Raw genomic sequence first — 19,782 nt, 5'->3', positions numbered from 1 at the left:
GAGTCTTTTTATTTTTTTATTTTTATATATAAACATGCCTATCCTTGCTTACCTTATACCACATGTGTCAAAGTGGCGGCCGGGGGCCAAATCTGGTCCGCCGCATCATTTTGTGTGGCCCGGGAAAGTAAATCATGAGTGCCGACTTTCTGTTTTAGGATCAAATTAAACTGAAGAGTATAGATGTATATTAAATTTCCTGATTTTCCCCTTTTAAATCAATAATGGTAATTTTGTAATCATTTTATTTCTGTTTTTAGTTCAAAAATCATTTTGTAAAATCTAAAAATATATTTTAAAAAGCTAAAATAAACATTGTTTTAGATCTATAAAAAACGGAATATTCGGGCTTTTAATCGAGTTCTTTTAATCCATTTATATAAAAAAATCTAAATATATCTAAAATGGGGTACTCAGATGTTTGGTCGCCGGACTTCTGGTCGCCAGACTTTTGGTTGCCGGATGTTTGGTCGCCCGGAAGGTTATTGATAATTACCATTTAAAATTGTTGCTCAAATTCCCTAAATACAAACTGTGAATTATTATTTAGTCATACTTAATGCCCTATTAATTATTAGGCTAAAGAAAAGCTCCACATTTCCCGTACTTTTATTGTGTTTTGTTGGAGAACTTGTTAAGACCCTGACTGATGTCCCTTCCTAAGGGGACAACTCATGTACATACAAACTCTTATACACACACGTCCGCTCAGTGAAACTGCTCAGGGCCACTGTTGGCTTTGATTGATGCGTAGAACGTGTTGTTTTACCTTGTTTTGTCGCCGGTTGTTTGGGTCCGGGCGACCAAAGCGGCCCGCAAACCAACCCGAGTCTGACACCCTTGCCTTATACAGTCAGATCCATAAATTTGGGGAAATTGAAATTTAAACACCACAGCAACGGAGTAGAAATGAAACACACAGGATGTCTTTTAACTATACAATTTTAGCTTTAGTTTGAGTATGTTTATCCAAATCATGGTAATGTTCATTTGAATGAGTCTTTCGTTTTTTAGTGACCAAAAATAATTGAATAAACTAGTATAATTATAAATCAAAATTCACTTTTGGTACAAAGCTGTGAAGCTGGATTGCTGGATATATTGATAATAGGGCTCCTTATCAAAGCAGGAAGGTAAATACTTAATTGTTTCTGGCAATTTACTTTTATTCGGTCAAATGCTTTAAAACTCATTGGATATTATACAGTTGCAGCAGAGAAAAACCAAGGGCTGAAACCAAAATCTGGTGATTTTGGGATAGCAATTGTATTATATTCTATAATTTTTGGACCGGTCTAATGTCTCATGCCTGATGACAAAGAAGAAGTCAGTTCAACATTACAGTGTTCAGTTAGTTTTATCATCAGCAAATACAACAAAAACACAATCAGAATAAATAGTAAAGTTATACTGGAACGGTTTCCTTCACAAATATTCAGTTCTGAAATCAACAAATAAAGTTAGTGTTTACCCAGATCATTTCTGCCGGATGAGCCCACTCAACATGGCACAGTGTGATACATACAGTAGTATGTTTACTTCATTGTTAGTGTGCACAAAAACATAGTATATACTTTCATTGTAGTGAAAGCAGCAAAATATAGACCAATATCTGATGGAATTGATCCTAAAAACGAGTGTTTCCAGTATTGTACTGATGTAGACTATACAATTCAAATGGACAACACAGTCCTTTTTAATGAAATAAATAACATAATTAGTCACAGTCCTATATTTATAATTGATGTCATGTAGTAGTTGACGTCAATGATGAGGAATTACCTTGTCTGAAATTTCCATACTGCCTCCAAGCTATTGTTAAGTTTGCTTTGTTTGATAACACGTTTCACATACTTAGACAACACAGAGTATTAAAATGCTTACTAAGTTACTAACTTCAGTGAACATCATAATAATTATCCCGAGTGAACTGAAATACATGCAACATATTTTCAATAAAAATAAATGTGCTGTATTTAATTGCAAAAATATAATATACTGATAAAAAATTATCTTATCCAAGATTTTAAAAATGTTGATGCAGTACAAAATCCAATTTACAATGTGCTTTAACAGAATAATTGACATATGTGTTAGGTTTCAGTGAGGAATATAACAAGAGGTTAACTGCAGCCTTTTACTGTTCAAGAACAATGATGTCTGCCACTCCATGCACTTGTGTTAGCTCTTTACAATCAAGAGATGCCACCAATTTCCTGGGCCCAGGTTGGGTTGGGATGAAGTGTTCTGTTAGCGTAACGGTGGCGTGACCACTGACGTCACTGAAAAAAAAGACAAGTTAAAAATCAAGTAAAAGAAGAAGTATTGAATGTCGTTGAAAATAGATAGGCGGTCCTACCCAACAAACACTTCGTGACCTTTCTGCAGACCCAGTCCTTCCACTCTGAAGACAACACTCTTCAGCATTTTTGGCAGTGGGTTGGTAAATGTGATCCTGGCTGCCATTTCTTCACCAACAACAGCTTTTCCCAGAGCCTGTCAAGAATAAAAAAAGATTTACATACCAGGATTTTGGAAATACTTCTACTAAATCTATCAAGAAGAAATGGTGAAAAGCCAGACCGTGATGTTGAGATCAGGTGTTAGCAGCCGGAAAGTGGTCTGGTTAGCCAAGACTTGCTTGGTCTCGTTGACTCTTCCAGACAATGTCAGCATTAGTGCTGCCTGATCCACCAGTTGGTTTTGGTATTGTTGATAAGGCAAAATCCATTCAATGATCTTTTCTGTGTATAGACATAGAAGACTGACATTTAAAATGCTCAAATTAATCTGACACTGTATGCCACCGTCATCATTCTTGTAATATCCTTATTGGAAAGTGAACAATGGTTTCACCAGTTTTCTAGGAGGCAGAATTTTTACAGCGCCTATTGTTGTTTTTTCAACATTTACACACACATCTGTGTAATGCGATATCTTCTTGGCAACAAATGTTAGTTTCAGGCATTGATGTGAAATTCTCACAGGCACTAAGCTCATTTGTAGTAATTGAACAATTTACAGTGGAAAATTACTTAGCAACAAAATGATGGAAGTTTATCCTCTTATCCTATCGTTGGCGTCACTAGGAGCTGACGCCTTTGGCACTTGACTTCCGGCAAAATCTACACCCTCCACTATAATAAATAAATCTATAATATTTAAAGAATAAACATAAACATTGTATATACTGCCCTATTTGGTTCATTTTACATTAGAAACCTGAGTAATAACCAACCTTCATTGGGCAAAAGCTCTACTGGTAACTGTTCCTTCTTGATTATGCCCCTCACAACACCAGTGTAGTACATGACAGCCACTTGGCTGTGAAGTGTAGTTCTGCGGGGTTGAGAGCTCAAGTTCTTCACCATAATGCTCAGCTGGGCATCGGCTCCCATTCGGGGACCCTCTCCCTCCATTTTCACCTCTACTCTGACATCCTCTGCAATTGGCTTAGAGTAAACATCTGGCTTGCTACCATAACGACTGGCCGTCTCTACGGCAATACGCTCCTCCTCTGAGCCTGGAAAAAAAGGAACAAGCATGAGTCAGAGGTTGACATATTCTAATGCAGGGGTGGCCAACTCCAGTCCTCGAGAGCCCCTATCCAGTCTGTTTTCCACATCTCCCTCCTCTACCACACCTGATTCAAATGATCAACTCATCAGCAAGATGTCCAGAAGCTTGATACCGATCCAGATTATTTAATTCAGGTGTGTTGGTGGAGGGAGATATGGATAACAGACCGGATAGGGGCTCTCGAGGACCGGACTTGGCCACCCCTGTACCAATGGATCTAAAACATAAAAGTGTTTGATGTAGGCCATGAACACAATTGCATGGACATAACACAAGAGTAAAACAGACTGGTACCTTCTTGATGTTTGTATAGATGAGTGATGTCAGCTCGCTCATCGGATCCAACTGCTTTTGTGCTTAAACAGTGGCCAACAGCCTTCTTCTCGATATGGACTTGGCTGAATGTACCATCGAGATTCCTTTGCCAGTAAATCTTGTCGCTGTTGACCTAGCAAAGGAGCAAAATTCCGACCAGCAAACTATCAAGCCAGTGCTGACTAACCCTTTATATGAAGTATAATGACATAATTTAGAAGAGCCCACCTCAGCGAAGACAAAAGGTGTGTCATGTTTGAGGTAGACTTGGCCAGAGCGGATTGCAGTGACCGATGCGGGACCACAGCGGAAGGTACCTTGGCTTGTCTCCTGGGGGGTTGAGTCAACAGCTTGCCAGCCCCCATGTCCATTGGGCAAGTCTGGCCTGGCAATCCAGCAATCATTCCATACATGGAAATTCCTACATATGTAGAAATGAAATATTTTTTATTTAATTCTAGACATGCTCAATAACACTTAACCGTGGCAGGGTAATGGACTTAATTTCAGTATGGGAGGTATTGTATGCACTGCACTGATCAAGAGGCTGCAGCCAGACCTCAGAGCTTCTGTTTCAAATGGTAAAAAGACAGTAAAAAATGTTCTCAATGCCAACGGTTGTGTCTCTGCAATTGTTTTCCTTAATATGTAATGTAATGTAATGACTTCTACAAAATATTTCCATTTATATTTGTCTGTGGGCGGCCCGGCAGTTGAGTGGTTAGCGTGTCGGCCTCACAGTGGGGGACGTGGGTTCACATCCAAGTTGGTCCACCTGTTTGGAGTTTGCATGAAGCGACGGACAACCACTCACGCACACACACATACCAAGAGACAATCTACAGTGTTTAACCAGCCTTGCATTTCTTTGGGAAATGGGAGGAAATCGGAGTACCCAGAGAAAATCCGCGCGAACCTTCGATCTCAGAACTGTGTGCCCCACACGCTAGCCACACGGACACCAAGCCGCCAGGAAGTATATGCGGTATATTCACTTATTTTCTGAACGGCTTATCCTCACTAGGGTCGCGCGGGGTTGTGGAGCCTATCCCAGCTAAGTATGGGTACGACGCGGGGGCCACCCCGAATCGGAGGCCAGCCATTCGCCGGGCACAAGCTTACCCTGCATGTTTTTGGGATGTGGGAGAAAACCAAAGTACCCGGAGAAAACCCACACAAGCCCAGGGGAGAACATTCAAACTCCACTCAGTGAGGAGTGACCTGGGATCGAACTGTGAGGCCGAGGCGCTAACCACTCAGCTGCCAGGCTGCCCTGTACTTTATATATTTAGTTATTTTTTTGTATAACTTCTTTCTTTTCCTACTTTCTCTCTATAATCCAAAACCATTTTTTAAAATCAGTAACACTTTGCCTAATGAAATTCATTGGTTCAATCACAGGCAATGACCCTCATATGTGGAGTATGCATGTTCTTCATATGCCTGCATGGGTTTTCTCTGGTTACTCCCGTTTCCTCTCACATTCCAACAAAATACATGCTAAGCATTGACTGAACCCTCCGAACCCTCCGGAGGTGCGATTGCATTGTGAAAAGATGTTTGACTATATTTGCCCTGTAATTGGGTAAGCCAGAAGGACCGCAGTGGTTGGTCAGCTGGGATAATCACTTGCAACGTTTGTTGTTATAAGTGGTACAGAGTATGCATGAATAAATATTCAATTACACCAAATGAACAGAATTAGTTTAATAATTAAATAAAAGACAAACTAGTGTCAGTGATTAGATATATTGAATCTGTGATGGAATGAGCATAATTTTATTGAGACGAGAATATTCATGAGTTCTAAGTGCACACTTAGTTAAGTCCAGTTGAGTATAAAGTGCAGATAACTGAAGGTGCATGACAACTGCCTGCCTCGAGTTCAAGGGCACTGTCGTTTAGAGCAATCTAAATATACAGTGAAATTGATGACTATGGATCTTGCAGCAGAACAGTTTTCTTTGCAGCATGTCCCAGATCGCGTCACATAACATTTTACATAGCTTACCAGATCGAATCACTGTTGAGGTAGTCAATTGGCTCCATATCTTCATCAAAATATACATCATTTGTGAGGGACACGTCAGTGTCATGTGCGGACTGAAAGTTGGTCACGCTGCGAGCAGGTATCCCAAGACAACGGAGTACTGCAAATATTGAGAAAAAAGATTAATCTAGTTGTTTGATTATATATAAAGAGGGCTTATTTCAATTTTGTGTCAATATTTTTGAGAATAAACATGTTTATTTCAACTGAGGTTGGGAGAAGTACTGCAGGCTTTAATTTGTTGGCTGAATGAAAGTGACACATGTTTCCTTACGAGGGACCAAAGTAGAAGGTATGATAGGAATGTCAATGTGAAGTGTCCGGGGTGTAAATGAGTTATTGCAGTCACTGCTAAGGTCATCTGGCTATTATGAACTTGCTCATGCACACTCAATTTGTTTTTAGCCCTTTTAAATAAAACATGGCAGAGAACAGAAGTCCCAAAAATCTGTCAAGTTGGAAACCCTAAAATGGGACTTTGACTTTACTACATTTGAAATAACAGGAATTCATACAAAACTTTACTCATACAATAAGGACCTAAAAGTTGCACAATTTTGTGATTGCTCGCTCAGGGTGCCGCCATCGTACCTAGGGATGACAAACTAGACTGCTACGGACACACTTCCTGGTTGAACTGCTCACGTGACCTCCTTTTTGATTTTTTCTACGTATAGACAACACCCTTTCCGAATGTGCAATCCATCAGACGATCCTTTCGATTCATACAGAATCTCAGAAATACCACATGTGATGATTTATTTAAAGATTTTCCCCCAGACAACATAGCTCCATGGGTCATTGGGACACACACACCTCTCCACCACCATAAGGTGATGACTCTTTCGGAAGCATTGTATATTTGCAACAAGCATAAAAATGCCTACAGATAAATCAGACCCTTTGATAACGGACTTGAAAGACCTGAATTCTGGCATTGCTGAGGTCAATCCTATCATTACACAAAAAGTATGTGCTCACACTTATTTTTTTTGCAAACACACTCACCTGAAGTTGTAACTCCGGAGAAGACCCAGCATTGCCCATATGACACAGGGGTTCCATTGGATGAATGGTATTTCCTTAAAATCTCCACGCTGCTGCTCCACGCAGCTGGAGAGACCCCGTCAGAGTAATCCCCAGACCAGTTTCCAATCAGAACACCATAATCATCTTGGGCATTTATCTAAAAAAATGTGTAGCATTGCATGTATGATCATATTAATAATGTTATATTATCCTCAAAGTTCTGATGGGCAAAATGTATAAGACAAATTACAAAACATAATTAATGGTAATTGTGAAAGTTTGCCTGTTAATACTGTTTATAATATTTCTTCTAAAACAATATTTTGATGAGTAAAATTTACTTACCATGGCTGATATGACCCTAACAACATTAATAGGATCTCCTCGACCAGATGGGGGCATGTCGCTCTTTTCCAGAACGAATAGACATGCTTCCAAAATTCCCTCTTGAAACTGCAGAGGAGGCACGATTGTCATATTTTAATATTTGAAGAAGTAATATAAACATGGTAAAAATCAATGACATTGATTTAACCAGTGTATTTAAAACTTACTTGAAAGAGTGATCACTTATTTCCTACTGTCTTTTGCAGACAAAATGAAAATAGCTAGCATTCCTGTCAAATCGATGGGGATTGATTGGAAATGGGCATACGGTACAGCTTTAGTTTTACACTTTACAGTAGAATACTCAACATCTGTAATGAATAATCAATGAAACTGTGAACTGATAATTGACTAAAATCTAATACATTTTATAATTGGTCAGACGATATCCATATTTGGTATAAAATCAATTGGGTTAATTTAGTTTTATCATAGGATGTTGTTGTATGGATTATGGAAGAATAATCATAATCAGTCATGACTGATTTCAAAATTATCTATTCATAATTAAATCATTTATCAAAGTGGCCAGAAAATATAATGATAATCCAATACTATGAATATTATATTCAAATTATTCACTGCCTTTATTACATTAGTGCTTGTTTCTATAAAACACAGTTTTAAATGATCAAAAATCTATTTCAGACAACAGGTTGAAGAGGAAAAAACAAACCCTGTATTTTGAGCATAAAATATTTGATAATTTTAACCCCAAATTCCAGAGGCGGAGATGACCCGAATGAAGGTCCTTTCCCTAAAACCTTTACATGTTAAAAAACGTATTTGTATAATGCAAGATACTCTAACAAGCCAAGATGAATGTCTGCCATTCCAAGTGAGCAAGTTCAGCCTTGCCAGGAGGCCACCCATTAGATAGCGGACATTTAGAGGGCTGTAATAGAATGGAATTGTCATATGATGAATGTTGAAGGGTCACCATCCATCGTGACGCCAACGTGAAATGGCTCATCCCCCAATGGTGTTGTTAATAATCCAAAGGGACAACCACAGATTGGTCTTGTTGAAATGACGTTCCTAAATCTTCAAAGTTATGTGGTCCGTCCATACAGTATATTGTCAGGAGGGAAGACACAGTTCTTGCACAAGAGCCATCTTTATTTTGTGAAAATTTGGGGCCTGTTGTTAATTTCTGTATGCCAGTCGTGTGATGACCGCTGCTGTACCTTTAGTAATCCTACATTGGCTCCTAGGGTAGTGAAAAGGGAGTGGCTACCCGAAGTTTACATGTGGCGCCCCGTCTAGTTTAATGGATTATGTTTTTATTTTTTATTTTATTTTTTTACTTGTGTTAAAATTTAAGTGGATTTCTGTGTTGTTATTTTCACAATTTTATATTTTTATTTCATTATTTCCCTTTTAACTGTGATTTTTACTCCAAAGATAGCATGGGGCAATTTGGTCATGTTGCTAATGGTACAACTGTCAGTTTGGGTGCAACATATACAGGTTGTTTTGTTAGTATGTGAAATTCCAGTTATAGGGGACAGTGATCCATGATTATGGCACGAAGTACTAGTACATACCTGACCAAAGTTCCATGTGCGAGCGCCAATTTGCTTCTCAGTTCCATAATAAATTCTTCCAGTGTCGTTCAAAACATACTCATTTCTCTCATTTTCATCATCCAGGAATACAGTGTCCTCTAAAAGAGTTCACAATACAGAATAGTATTTGTGCTACAGTAAAAAAAAAAAACCTCTAAATTGCCCATTGGTATGAGTGTGAGCGGAAATGGTTGTCTGTCTCCTTGTGCCCTGCGATTGGCTGGCCACCAATCTAGGTTGTCCCAATCTGTTGCCCAAAGTCAGCTGGGATAGGCTCCAGCACCCCCCCCCCCCCCACAATCCTTGTGAGGATAAGCGAAACAGAAAATGAATGAATTAATAAATTATTAAGTTTGTCCTTCATGATTGGTCATGATTTCTGCATTCCTCCCCCTTTCTCTGAAAAAGGCCCAGAATGGACGGTCTATTCACTTTGACGGTGACTTAATCACTCAAGAATGTGCTTTCTTTAAACCGAAAATATAAGAATTTCAACAGGGCCAGGAAATAGTCCTAAACATAGACCACATGCTGCCAGAGCAGAGTTGATTGTTGGTCCTGTGCTCCTGCGCATGTCCCATTTTATTCCAGACATTTGTATTTCTTATTGTTGCTACAATGGGCGGGGAACATAAAAAAAAGAAAGATTGAAAAGAAGGAGCCGTAAAATTAAGTTTTCATGGCAAAAAAAAAGTGGAAGGAAGAGGCTTTCAGTCATGAGGGACAGCGAAGAGAAAGAGGGGAAGTTATGTGATTGGGGAGGAGTAGTAAGAGAAGGGTGGGGGAGGATGGAGTAAAACAAGAACCTTAACATCTTGCAGGAGCTCTGTATTTTGCAACGATAAATCTTGTTTTTCAATTCTAATTGAATATTTCGAAAGTTTACTAAGTTTGAACAAACACAAAAAGGAGGATAGGGACAAGGCAAGGTCTCTTAAGTGAAAACATGTGTGTTGTGGTCAGGTCGGCAGATGGGCCAACACTGGGGTGGAAGAGAATTATTGAATTCTCAGAGGAAGTAGAATTGACTGGAAAGGTTATGACCTACTGTCTAACTGTGTAAACTTGTATGCTGATGTTCTATGCGTTACTATGGTAAGACAGAGGAAGTGAAAACATTTTGTCTTCATTGCTACATGACTCAATCACATTTTTGAGCATCTTACCTTGACTCCAGGGATTGAAGAGGATGATTATGTTCTTGCTGGACGTATAAGTATTCATAGCTTCGTCTTTCAGGGAGGAAGTTGTGACTGTCAAACCATAAAGACCAACCACAGCACTGGCCAAAGTGTTGATTGACAACTTAACCTTGTTGTCATTTTGCTCTTCAAGTTTAGCCCCCCACTGTTTATTGTCCAAAGTACCCACAAGTGGGATGATGACATGGGTCCCTTTGGACACAAGTGGTAGTGGACCTACAATGAAAGTTTTACACGTCAAGCAAAGTGAATCACAGTGTTCAAAAAGTTACAGTAAAACAGCTCTTTTCAGTATAATATTACAAGTTGAGTTTTCTTGGAGGTCATCCAGTTTGGACCCTTACTCATCTGAAGTCTTGGTGATAAAGTGAATTTCCCAGAATGAATGCCATTCCATGAAATCTATCTATTGAATCATATTTGATCGGTGTACAGATACGAGGGATATAAATTACCTTTTAAATTAATCTTCAGCACTGTCTAATAAAACATCTCTTTTTATTGGAATTCAAAATTAAATGACAGGATTATGACACACCTTTTGCAAGGCGACCCTGGAACTCTCAAACTTGAAGCAACAACAGAGGAAAATAAAGGAGACCGTATTTCATTGATTTTTTTTTCTTTAAATAAAACTGCAATGGAGAGGTTGGGTAGTGGTGTATTCTAAGAAATCTTATCTAGAACAATGGACTCTTGATAAGATATCCTTACCTAAACAAAGTGAGTACCACACAATAAAATACTGTAGTTTGAAAAAATGTTAGCTAAGGAAAGTGCTATTTATTGAATACCATTCATAACGCGGGTGGTTAAATTCTTTTTGCAAGATCTACTAAATCTTATTTTGTGATAGACATCTTATAATCAACCACACGTGTCAAAGTGGCGGCCCGGGGGCCAAATCTGGCCCACCGCATTATTTTGTGTGGCCCTGGAAAGTAAATCATGAGTGCCGACTTTCTGTTTTAGGATCAAATTAAAATGAAGAGTATAGAGGTATATGAAATTTCCTGATTTTCCCCCTTTTAAATCAATAATTGTAATTTTTAATCCATTTTTTCTGTGTTTTTAGTTCAAAAATGTATTTGTAAAATCTAAAAATAGATTTAAAAAAGCTAAAATAAACATTGTTTTAGATCTATAAAAAACTGAATATTCAGGGCTTTTAATCCAGTTCTTTTAATAAATTAATAAAAAAATATCTAAATATTATATCTGAAATGGTCCGGCCCACGTGAAATCAAGTTGACGTTAAAGCGGACCGCGAACCAACCCGAGTCTGACACCCTTGATCTACCATGTCTCAGAAAATAATATATCAGACAAAATTCCCACTATAAGCTGCACCCTCCAAATTTTCCAAGAAAATGTTCTTTGATCATATATATAAGCAGCACTGAACTATAAGATGCATGTATATCCACATTACTTATGTGATATTTACACCAAAAGAGATGTAGCTAATTGGCTTAAATATATATCCCAAAATAAACCAAACTTGACTATTAGACGCAGAGTTCAAAGTGAGCATAAAAACTAGTGGGTTATAGTGAAAAAAAAATGCAAAGTGGACAGTCAGTTATACTTAAATTGTGCGTCAGAGCAGTTCAAGAAGAAAAAAAGTGTTTACTTTACATAATTGAAGGAACACAAAGGCCTAAAGTGATTCGAGCAAGTTAACTATGCGCCCACACTGTCCAGCACTCTTTGCAAGGAAGTTGTTTGGACTGCTTCTGTTATGTCATTTCAGACTCAGTATCGTTAACCCAGTTTTGACAAATAACGGATTGTCAAGCCACAGTATACAAAGCTTCTCTTTACTCGGAAGAAGTCCTTTCTCAGCAGATACAGATTGGAAAGTTGTTTGAATTTGACATCCTTAAATTCAAACAGCTGTTATGGGTGTGGATTTTCTAATTTTTTGGTTGTGATGCAATAAACATCATTCCATAGAGTGTAGAAGATCATTGTAATATGCAGCCTGCAAGAATCAGAGGAGGTCCCAACGTCTGGAAGCTGTTAGAATTCTGGGAGGAATCCAAACCCTGTGATGTCACCAGAGCTTTTTTATTTTAAACAGCATTGGCATCAGTGTTCCCTCTAAGCTGCGCGCGTGCGCAATTGCGCACTACTCTCGTCTTCGCTGCGCAGCAGCAATCATATGGCGCGCAGTAATTTATTTATTTATTTATTTATTTATTTTTTTTTTTTTTTTTTTTTTTTTTTTTTTTTTTTTTTTTTTTTTTTTTTTTTTTTTTTTTTACCCCTTTCCCCATGATGGCGCCGTTTAAGCGGCAGCAAGTGGCAGTAGCTCTGTCCACTTATGTTTTTCGTGTTTTACAGCATGTTTTACATGAAAAATGGACAGGTCGGACAGGTCCCTTTTGAGGCTCCCTCCAACAGTACGCTTTTGAAACATGAAATAATAATAATGATAATCGATTAAAGTTAGGTCAGTGCCTTTAGTGTCTTTAGTAAAACATGTAAATAATTGATTAATAAAATTAACAATTGTTAAATATGTACTAACCTAACACCCTGACATGAAGTCACAAGTCTTACTTGCATCGTAGATGCAGAATGCAAATGGAAAGGGAAGATAATCTCCTGACCATGAACTCTGATTTCACAAATGTTGTTCTGGTTAAATGGAAAATTTCTCAATAACATTGCCCCAAATCCTGAAAAAAAATAGTGGGGCACACGAACATGAGCGATTGGGATGGGTGGCGGTCTTCAAATCCCCATTTCATAGCGCAGATCTCCCTTGCCAAGTTAAGAACATCTGCCCATTAGATAAATAGTTGTACTTATACCTACCAAGTCAGTCAGCAAATCCTTTTCTTCACAGAGGTAGAGAATGAGTAGCGCAAACAAGCTTGCTGGTTTTATGTTGATTTGGCAAGACACGCAGGGTAACCACATGTTTTTGAAGCACATGCTTTCGTTTTTCCAGAAAATGACTAAAACACGGTGGTCTAAAAACCCCGCCTTTTCTTTTCTGCTGCTGACTTGCAGTTCTCTAGATTTGAACCTTGCATAAAAATAGGGTCTGTCTGTAGAAGGATATCCTAGTTGATAACAATGTCCTGTACGGAAGGAGTAACCCTGTGGGTTCATACATGTAAAGGAGGTATTCTGAACCTTTTAAAAATGGAAGTGGTATAAAATTGTTACTTTAAGCTGGATATTGATCACATGTTAACGTAGTGACTGTTGTTGAAGCGGTGCGAGGGCTTATTTTTTATTGGCCCACAGCTAGTGATGAAATATCATTGATTATAGATTGCAGAAAAGCTTAATTTCAGTTTACATTCTGTTGCACTCCTCACAATTTTGACACTAGCTGGAGTCAATCATTTAAAAAGTGCATCTCCATTTCCTCTTAGAGTGAAAACATTCATTAATTTTCTGCACCGCTTACTCACTAGGGTCACGGGGGGTGCTGCAGCCTATCCCAGCTGACTTCGGGCCAGAGGCGGGGGACACCTTGAATCAGTGGCCAGCCGATCGCAGGTCACGAAGAGACGGACAACCATTCTCACACTCACACCCATAACTAGGGGCAATATAGAGAGTCCAATCAGCCAACCATGCATGTTTTTGGAATGTGGGAGGAGACCGGAGTACCCAGAGAAAACCCATGCAGTCCCAGAGAGACCATGCAAATTCGACACAGGTGGAGCGACCTGGAGTTGAACCCAGGACCCCAAAGCTATGAGGCCGACACGCTAACCACTCATCCACCTGGCTGTCATATTAAAATTGATGTAGAAAACTGTAGAATTTCAGTATTTTGTTGCGTGTAACCCTTAACTCATTCACTGCCATTTCATGTGTAGACGTCAAATCGATTTTAAGTGGCATGGTAGGCATTGAGCGAAAAACTAATACATTTTAAACAACTTTTTTTTTTACCTGATCCAGCCTTCTGTTTAACAAATAAAAATGAAAGGTTTTCAAGCAGGCCCTTGCATCATTTGGTATTTTTGAAAGGGACTTTGGGAGGGAAAAGTTTGTACACCCCTGGGTTATACAATTGAACTCGTACCTGTTCTCAGATCCAGATGCAGTTTGTCAGTTTCAGCATTGAAGGGCCTGTTGAGCTCTATCTCTATTTGGAAGCTCTGTCCTCTACGGATGACCAGGTCTTCTGTGTGGTACAAGTTAGTATGGTGCTCCTGTCTGTTCTTGCCCATTTTGTAGCTCAGCAGATCCACAGAAGACACAGACAACCTCATGACTGTGGACAAAGGATGGAAATAACTTCAACGTTTCCCATATGTTAATTGACAGCAAGAGATGACGGACATTACCTTCCATTTCCCTTGATTCTCCGTTTTCTTTTTTTCCATTTTCATGCTTTGGCCCATCAAGGTCTGGGATTGGGGTGGGAGCGTTTACCAATTCCACCTTATCAGTGATGTCATAGGTTGAGCTATTTTGGCATTTACAGCAGCATGGCCACATTTTCCTAAACCAGCGACGGCAAGCGCTGTCTTGTGTTTTTTCCCCTTCCTTGTGAATGGACAACTCCACCCTGGTCGGCGGGGCTGCACCAGGAAAGCGCCCGACATCTGAAGTGCGTCCGACTGTCAGCCTTTCACCTGGCATTCTACGTATACAAACATAAATTTATTTCATTCACAATATGTGACAATCAGAATAGAAAGCCATGTAATTAATAAGAATCATCTTCTGTTCTTTCTATCATGAACCAACATTTCAGTCCCAACATAATGCCCCCCTTGCCCCCAGTTATTGCATTACACAGTTTCAGAACACAAGAACAAAGCCAAAGCGAGCAATGACTATTTTGACTTCTTTCATGTGCTCTCTCATATAATGATTTTTCTTCATCTAGTCCTAAAAGCCACATTAATATAATTAAATACAATAAAACAGTACTAGATCAAGATGAGTAAAATATGAAATAACCAGTGGAGTTCTGTTGACTCTTGTTAAACACACATGAGACGTAATGAGTTGAAGTAACACACAATGAGAAATGCAACACATCTTTATGTAAACAATTTGGAGTTTGTTTATGCCATCATTGTTCTTGCTTTTACTGCAATTGAATTTTCACTAAACCAGCACTCACACACCTTCGAGCAATGCACACCAAAGTTTAAACTCTAAGTCAGGGGTCACCAAACTACGGCCCGCGGGCCGGATACGGCCCGCCAGCACATTTGGACCGGCCCTCTGAACAATACCAGAGACGCTATCGGATTTTTTTTTAATTTTTTTTATTTTATTTTTTTTTATTTTTTTTTTATTTTTTTGGGATGCGGCACGCCGGCACATTTGGACCGGCCCTCTGAACAATACCAGAGACGCTGTCGGATTTTTTTTCCTATTTGGCCTTGAAGACTGGGACATTTTAATCTTGTGTTTGGTTCATTGCACCCCTGCTGAGCCCACAAATCATCCCAGTGAAGCGGGGCTTCGCATTGCTTCTTTGGTGACACACGCGGGGAGAGTGTTTCCCTTTGATGCATGCGGGCACGTCCACCGTTGCATGCACGAGCAGTGTTACCGAGACATCTGGACGATCGCAGGTGAGGGCGGAGCCCTGGGACCATCGCGGACTATTCAAGCATATTAAAACTGCAACCTGTTTGAGAACGGAATAATGGCGAAAAAGTTAGGTGAGAGAAAAATTGATTCAGAATGCAGGGTATTTAACCTGGAGTGGACAAACGATTATTTTTTTGTTCAATGCAAAGAAAAGGCTGTTTGTCTCATTTGTCAAGAGACGGTGGCGGTATTCAAAGAATACAATCTTTGCCGACACGATGAATCCCGTCACAAAGACAAGTACGATAGATTGCAAGGCCAAATACGAGCAGACAAACTCAAAGCGAAAAAGTGGACTACTATCTCAGCAGAACCAGGCATCCGTTCGGGCCAGCTTTTGGGTTGCTAAATTGATAGCAAGCAGCGGTAAGCCTTTCACTGACGGAGAGTTTGTTAAGAAATGTATGGATACTGTCGCGGAGGAGGTGTGTCCCGAGAAGAAAGATGCATTTAATGCCGTAAGTCTGTCGGTGAGTACAATGACCAGACGCGTTGAAGAAATCGGGAGTAATGTATATGCCCAGCTGCAGCAGAAGACGAAATAATTTGACTTTTTTTCATTAGCACTGGATGAAAGCACGGACGTGCAAGACACAGCGCAACTGCTCATTTTTATTCGTGGAGTTAGCGCAAACTTTGAGATTTGCGAGGATCTGGCAGCCCTCCAAAGTCTCAAAGGGACTACAATGGGAGAGGATATTTTTGACAAAGTGTGCCAAACCATGGAGAAGTTGGACCTGGACTGGTCAAAGCTAGCTAGCATCACGACTGACGGGGCTCCTAGCATGGTGGCCGAAACTCACGGTCTAATAATGGGACGCATGAACCGGGAGTTGGAAAAAAGGGGTCTCACCGCCCCGCTACGAGTCCACTGCCAAATTCACCACCAAGCACTGTGCTGCAAAATGTTGACGTGGGATTCTGTAATGACGGTTGTGGTGTCGTGCATAAACTTCAGAGCAAAGGGAGAAGATTGTGCATGGCACAACAGAAAGTTAATGTTCCATGGCTTTTTTTTCTATGAAGAACCCAGAGAGAGTTATTTAGTTATTATTTATTTCATAAATAGTGTTATTTATTTCCTGTTTTTTCTGTGAAGAACTCAGAGAGGGTAATTTAGTTATTATTTATTTCATTAATAGTGTTATATGTTTCCTGACTTTTTTTCTGTAAAGAACCTGGAAAGGGTTATTTGGTTATGTGTGGCTTTCTGGAAAACAATAAAAAAAAAATAAGCTCCCCTACGATCGTCACACTTTTTCTGTTACAAACTGACACCGGCCCCCCTTCAGAGAAGGGAAAAGTTATGTGGCCCTCACAAGAAAAAGTTTGGGGACCCCTGCTCTAAGTCAACCATAGTTATCAAAGACCACTGTTGCATGGCTACAGCCCCTATTCTTCCTCAAATCTCATCTTTTCCCCCCCAGTGGCTTCTAAAGGACTTTAAAACTTGTGATATTTGTTTAACATATTGCAAAATATTTCCAAGAAAGTAGGAAATGCCACTGTTCCTCTTGTTTACCTCTTTAGGTGAACTGAGAGAAAGTTCCAGTCAATGTACTATTAATTATTAGCATGAAAATCAAACAGGCACAACACCCTTCTTTTAAACAAAGACAGTGCTTGTCAAGTTATATGGTTAAGGGTTAAAGTTAAGGGCACAGCTCAGCATAGGGTAAGGTGTGGAGTTTGCATCTATTTCCCGGGTACTCTGGTTTCTTCCCACATGCCAAAAACATGCTTTGGAGGCTGCTTAACTACTTTAAATTGTCCCTAGGTACGAGTGGAAGCCTGAATGATTTTCTGTCTCTTTGTGCCCTCCGATTGGTTGGCCACTAATTCAGAGTACAAAAGGAAAAAAACTCAAAACTCTCAAACCAAACACACACACACGCAAAAAAACCTAGCAGAAAACAAATGTGTGAAGTAGCTCAGAAGAAAGCAATATCGTCATTTTGCATAATGATACCGATGATTATGAGAGTTCAGATGTCCGGTGTAATGATGGTGTGTCTCCTAGTGACATTGTCTTTAAGACGTTTTTAGGAGAAACACATGGAGTCGGAGTCATTCCAAAAAGGATAACCGCACCCAAAAAACAAACTTGGTGGTCCAGCAAGCATGAAGATTGTATTCCCCTCCTGTTTTGGAAATTGGGATGTTAAAGAGTAGGCTGTAGAAATCAAATCAAATAGGCGCATTTAAAACTTACTTTGTTATTGTTTGCCATGTTGTAGATAGATATGTTTTCATGTTGCAAAACCTTCCAATAAATGTTGAATAATTACTAATAATGTATTGATTTTTGTCTTGATATATTTCTGTTCGATTTGAGTTCTTTTTGAGTCATTTGCGGCTTTTGATTCTTCTTTGGCTTTTTCCCTCTTTTTCACTTGTTCTTGTGATCACCCATTGCTTTCACTTGTTGGTACCTCTTCTCTTGTGTCCTCGGGCAATCCATGCCTTTCATTCATTCATTTTCTGAACCGCTTATCCTCCCTATGGCTGCGGGTGTGCTGGAGCCTATCCAACTAACTATAGGCACCAGGCGGGCATGCCCTGAATTGGCGGCCATCCAATTTCAGGGCACAAGGCGACGGACAACCATTCATGCTCACACTCATACCTAGGGGCAATTTAGAGTGTTCAAACAGCCTACCCTGCATGTTTTTGGGACATGAGAGGAAACCAGGGTACCCAGAAAAAAACCCACGTAAGTCCGGTGAAAACATCCAAACTCCACAGAGTGAGGACCCACCTGGGATCAAACCTTCGACCCTAGAACTGAGGTTGACACGCTAACCACTCGTCCACCGGGCTACCTATCTGATGCCACTTTATGTAAAAAGTCGACTGATAGGATTTGATTTACCAACCAAAATTACAGTATATTTAAATGGATTTTATCATATATTCTTTTCTCTGCCCATCACTAGACTGTCACTTGTTCCTTTATTTGTCTTTGCGCGCCCACTCCATCTTCTCTGATCAGCGAGTTTGTGTTGGCATGGCACCACAGTTGGAATGCATACTGGACCCAGAGATAAGCGCCTAAAAGTCAGGCTCTGTTTTGTTGTCCCTAAGCGACAACAGCCAAAGACAGAAATTGTACTTGTTTGTGTATTATTCTCATGTACAAACTAACAAACGCAACAAATTGGATAAACTGTCATATGAAACCCACTGGATGTAGTATTGCATCCTGCAAAATCAGGGAAGACAGAGGTCATGTGCTGACTAATAGCCAGCATGCAAGAGGTCAGTTGGTTAAAAAAAACAAAAAAACAACTTTCACTATAATCATGTGACAACATTTTTTGTGTGATGTGAAAGCCTCTTCTTCATTAGATAATTGATGTGGAAATCATATGAAACTAATGTAGCTTGTGATCAGATAAGGTTCAGCTTCATAGTCTATTTTAAAGCTAGAACAGGCTATTTTCCTATTTGTCTGAAAATTTCTAATTTCTCTGTTTTTTTTAAGGCAAACCCGCTGAAAACTATCAGAGGTTAAAGGCTTTCCCTCTCTTTTGTGGGAAAGGAAACTTTTATTTACTCTTCTCTTCTAGTCACGAATAAGGGAAGGAAAAGGAAGTCTTACTTTTTCTGTGTGAAGATCAGTGATGAAAAGCCTCCTGATCTTTTCAAGAAGTTTTAGGAACTTTCTCCCTTTTCTACTACTTGCACAGATTACTGAATGAGAGTACAGGAATGTAATGCATGGGTTTTTAAACTCTCACACACCCACTCTAACACACTCCGCCCCACATTGCGTGGCTGAAGTTTCTCCTTCCCTCACCAAGAAGTTCCTTTTCAGTACTCAGCACTATCTGGGCGCGCAGGGTAAGAATGCACATGTAGTCACATGGGGGTGTGGGAAAACTAATCTGGGGGAGACGTAAGAGAAAATTACTATATGTAACAACTCCTGCCATGCAAATACACAGTTTTATTTGGAGTAAAACCCTAGTGAGGATCAATCGGTTCAGAAAACGAGATGAGATACTATACATACTTAAAATAAAACAACTTTTGTAGTTGACAAAAAAAGAGAAAAGATGCTTTA

The 19,782-nt window shown here is 39.5% G+C and overlaps 1 protein-coding gene across 1 annotated transcript; it reads right to left on the bottom strand.

Annotated features, from left to right (window-relative positions):
* Positions 1 to 1,338: 1,338 nt before the first annotated feature.
* On the bottom strand, positions 1,339 to 19,414 carry tgm1l1 (transglutaminase 1 like 1). The gene is made up of 14 exons (XM_077615335.1): positions 19,318 to 19,414; positions 14,450 to 14,748; positions 14,185 to 14,376; positions 10,095 to 10,346; positions 8,908 to 9,026; positions 7,319 to 7,426; positions 6,953 to 7,130; positions 5,906 to 6,044; positions 4,123 to 4,315; positions 3,874 to 4,027; positions 3,239 to 3,523; positions 2,584 to 2,744; positions 2,360 to 2,496; positions 1,339 to 2,282 (listed from the first exon to the last, which is right to left on the bottom strand). The coding sequence occupies exons 2-14, from the start codon at positions 14,745 to 14,747 to the stop codon at positions 2,138 to 2,140; spliced, it is 2,361 nt and encodes a 786-aa protein (XP_077471461.1). The 5' UTR covers position 14,748; positions 19,318 to 19,414; the 3' UTR covers positions 1,339 to 2,137.
* Positions 19,415 to 19,782: the final 368 nt, after the last annotated feature.

Source organism: Stigmatopora argus, chromosome 12 (genome assembly GCF_051989625.1).
Source record: "Stigmatopora argus isolate UIUO_Sarg chromosome 12, RoL_Sarg_1.0, whole genome shotgun sequence".
In the NCBI taxonomy this organism is placed as follows: domain Eukaryota; kingdom Metazoa; phylum Chordata; class Actinopteri; order Syngnathiformes; family Syngnathidae; genus Stigmatopora; species Stigmatopora argus.
The sequence above is the reverse complement of the archived record's forward strand: the minus strand, read 5'-3'. Positions and strand labels throughout refer to the sequence as shown.

Coding starts and splice junctions, on each gene's coding strand:
- tgm1l1 (XM_077615335.1), bottom strand. CDS start 14,747: ATGCCAGGTGAAAGGCTGACAGTCGGACGCACTTCAGATGTCGGGCGC. Junction 6,045..6,952: donor CTCCGGAGTTACAACTTCAG/GTGAGTGTGTTT, acceptor CAATATTTGCAG/TACTCCGTTGTCTTGGGATA. Junction 2,283..2,359: donor GGTCACGAAGTGTTTGTTGG/GTAGGACCGCCT, acceptor CTTTTTTTTCAG/TGACGTCAGTGGTCACGCCA.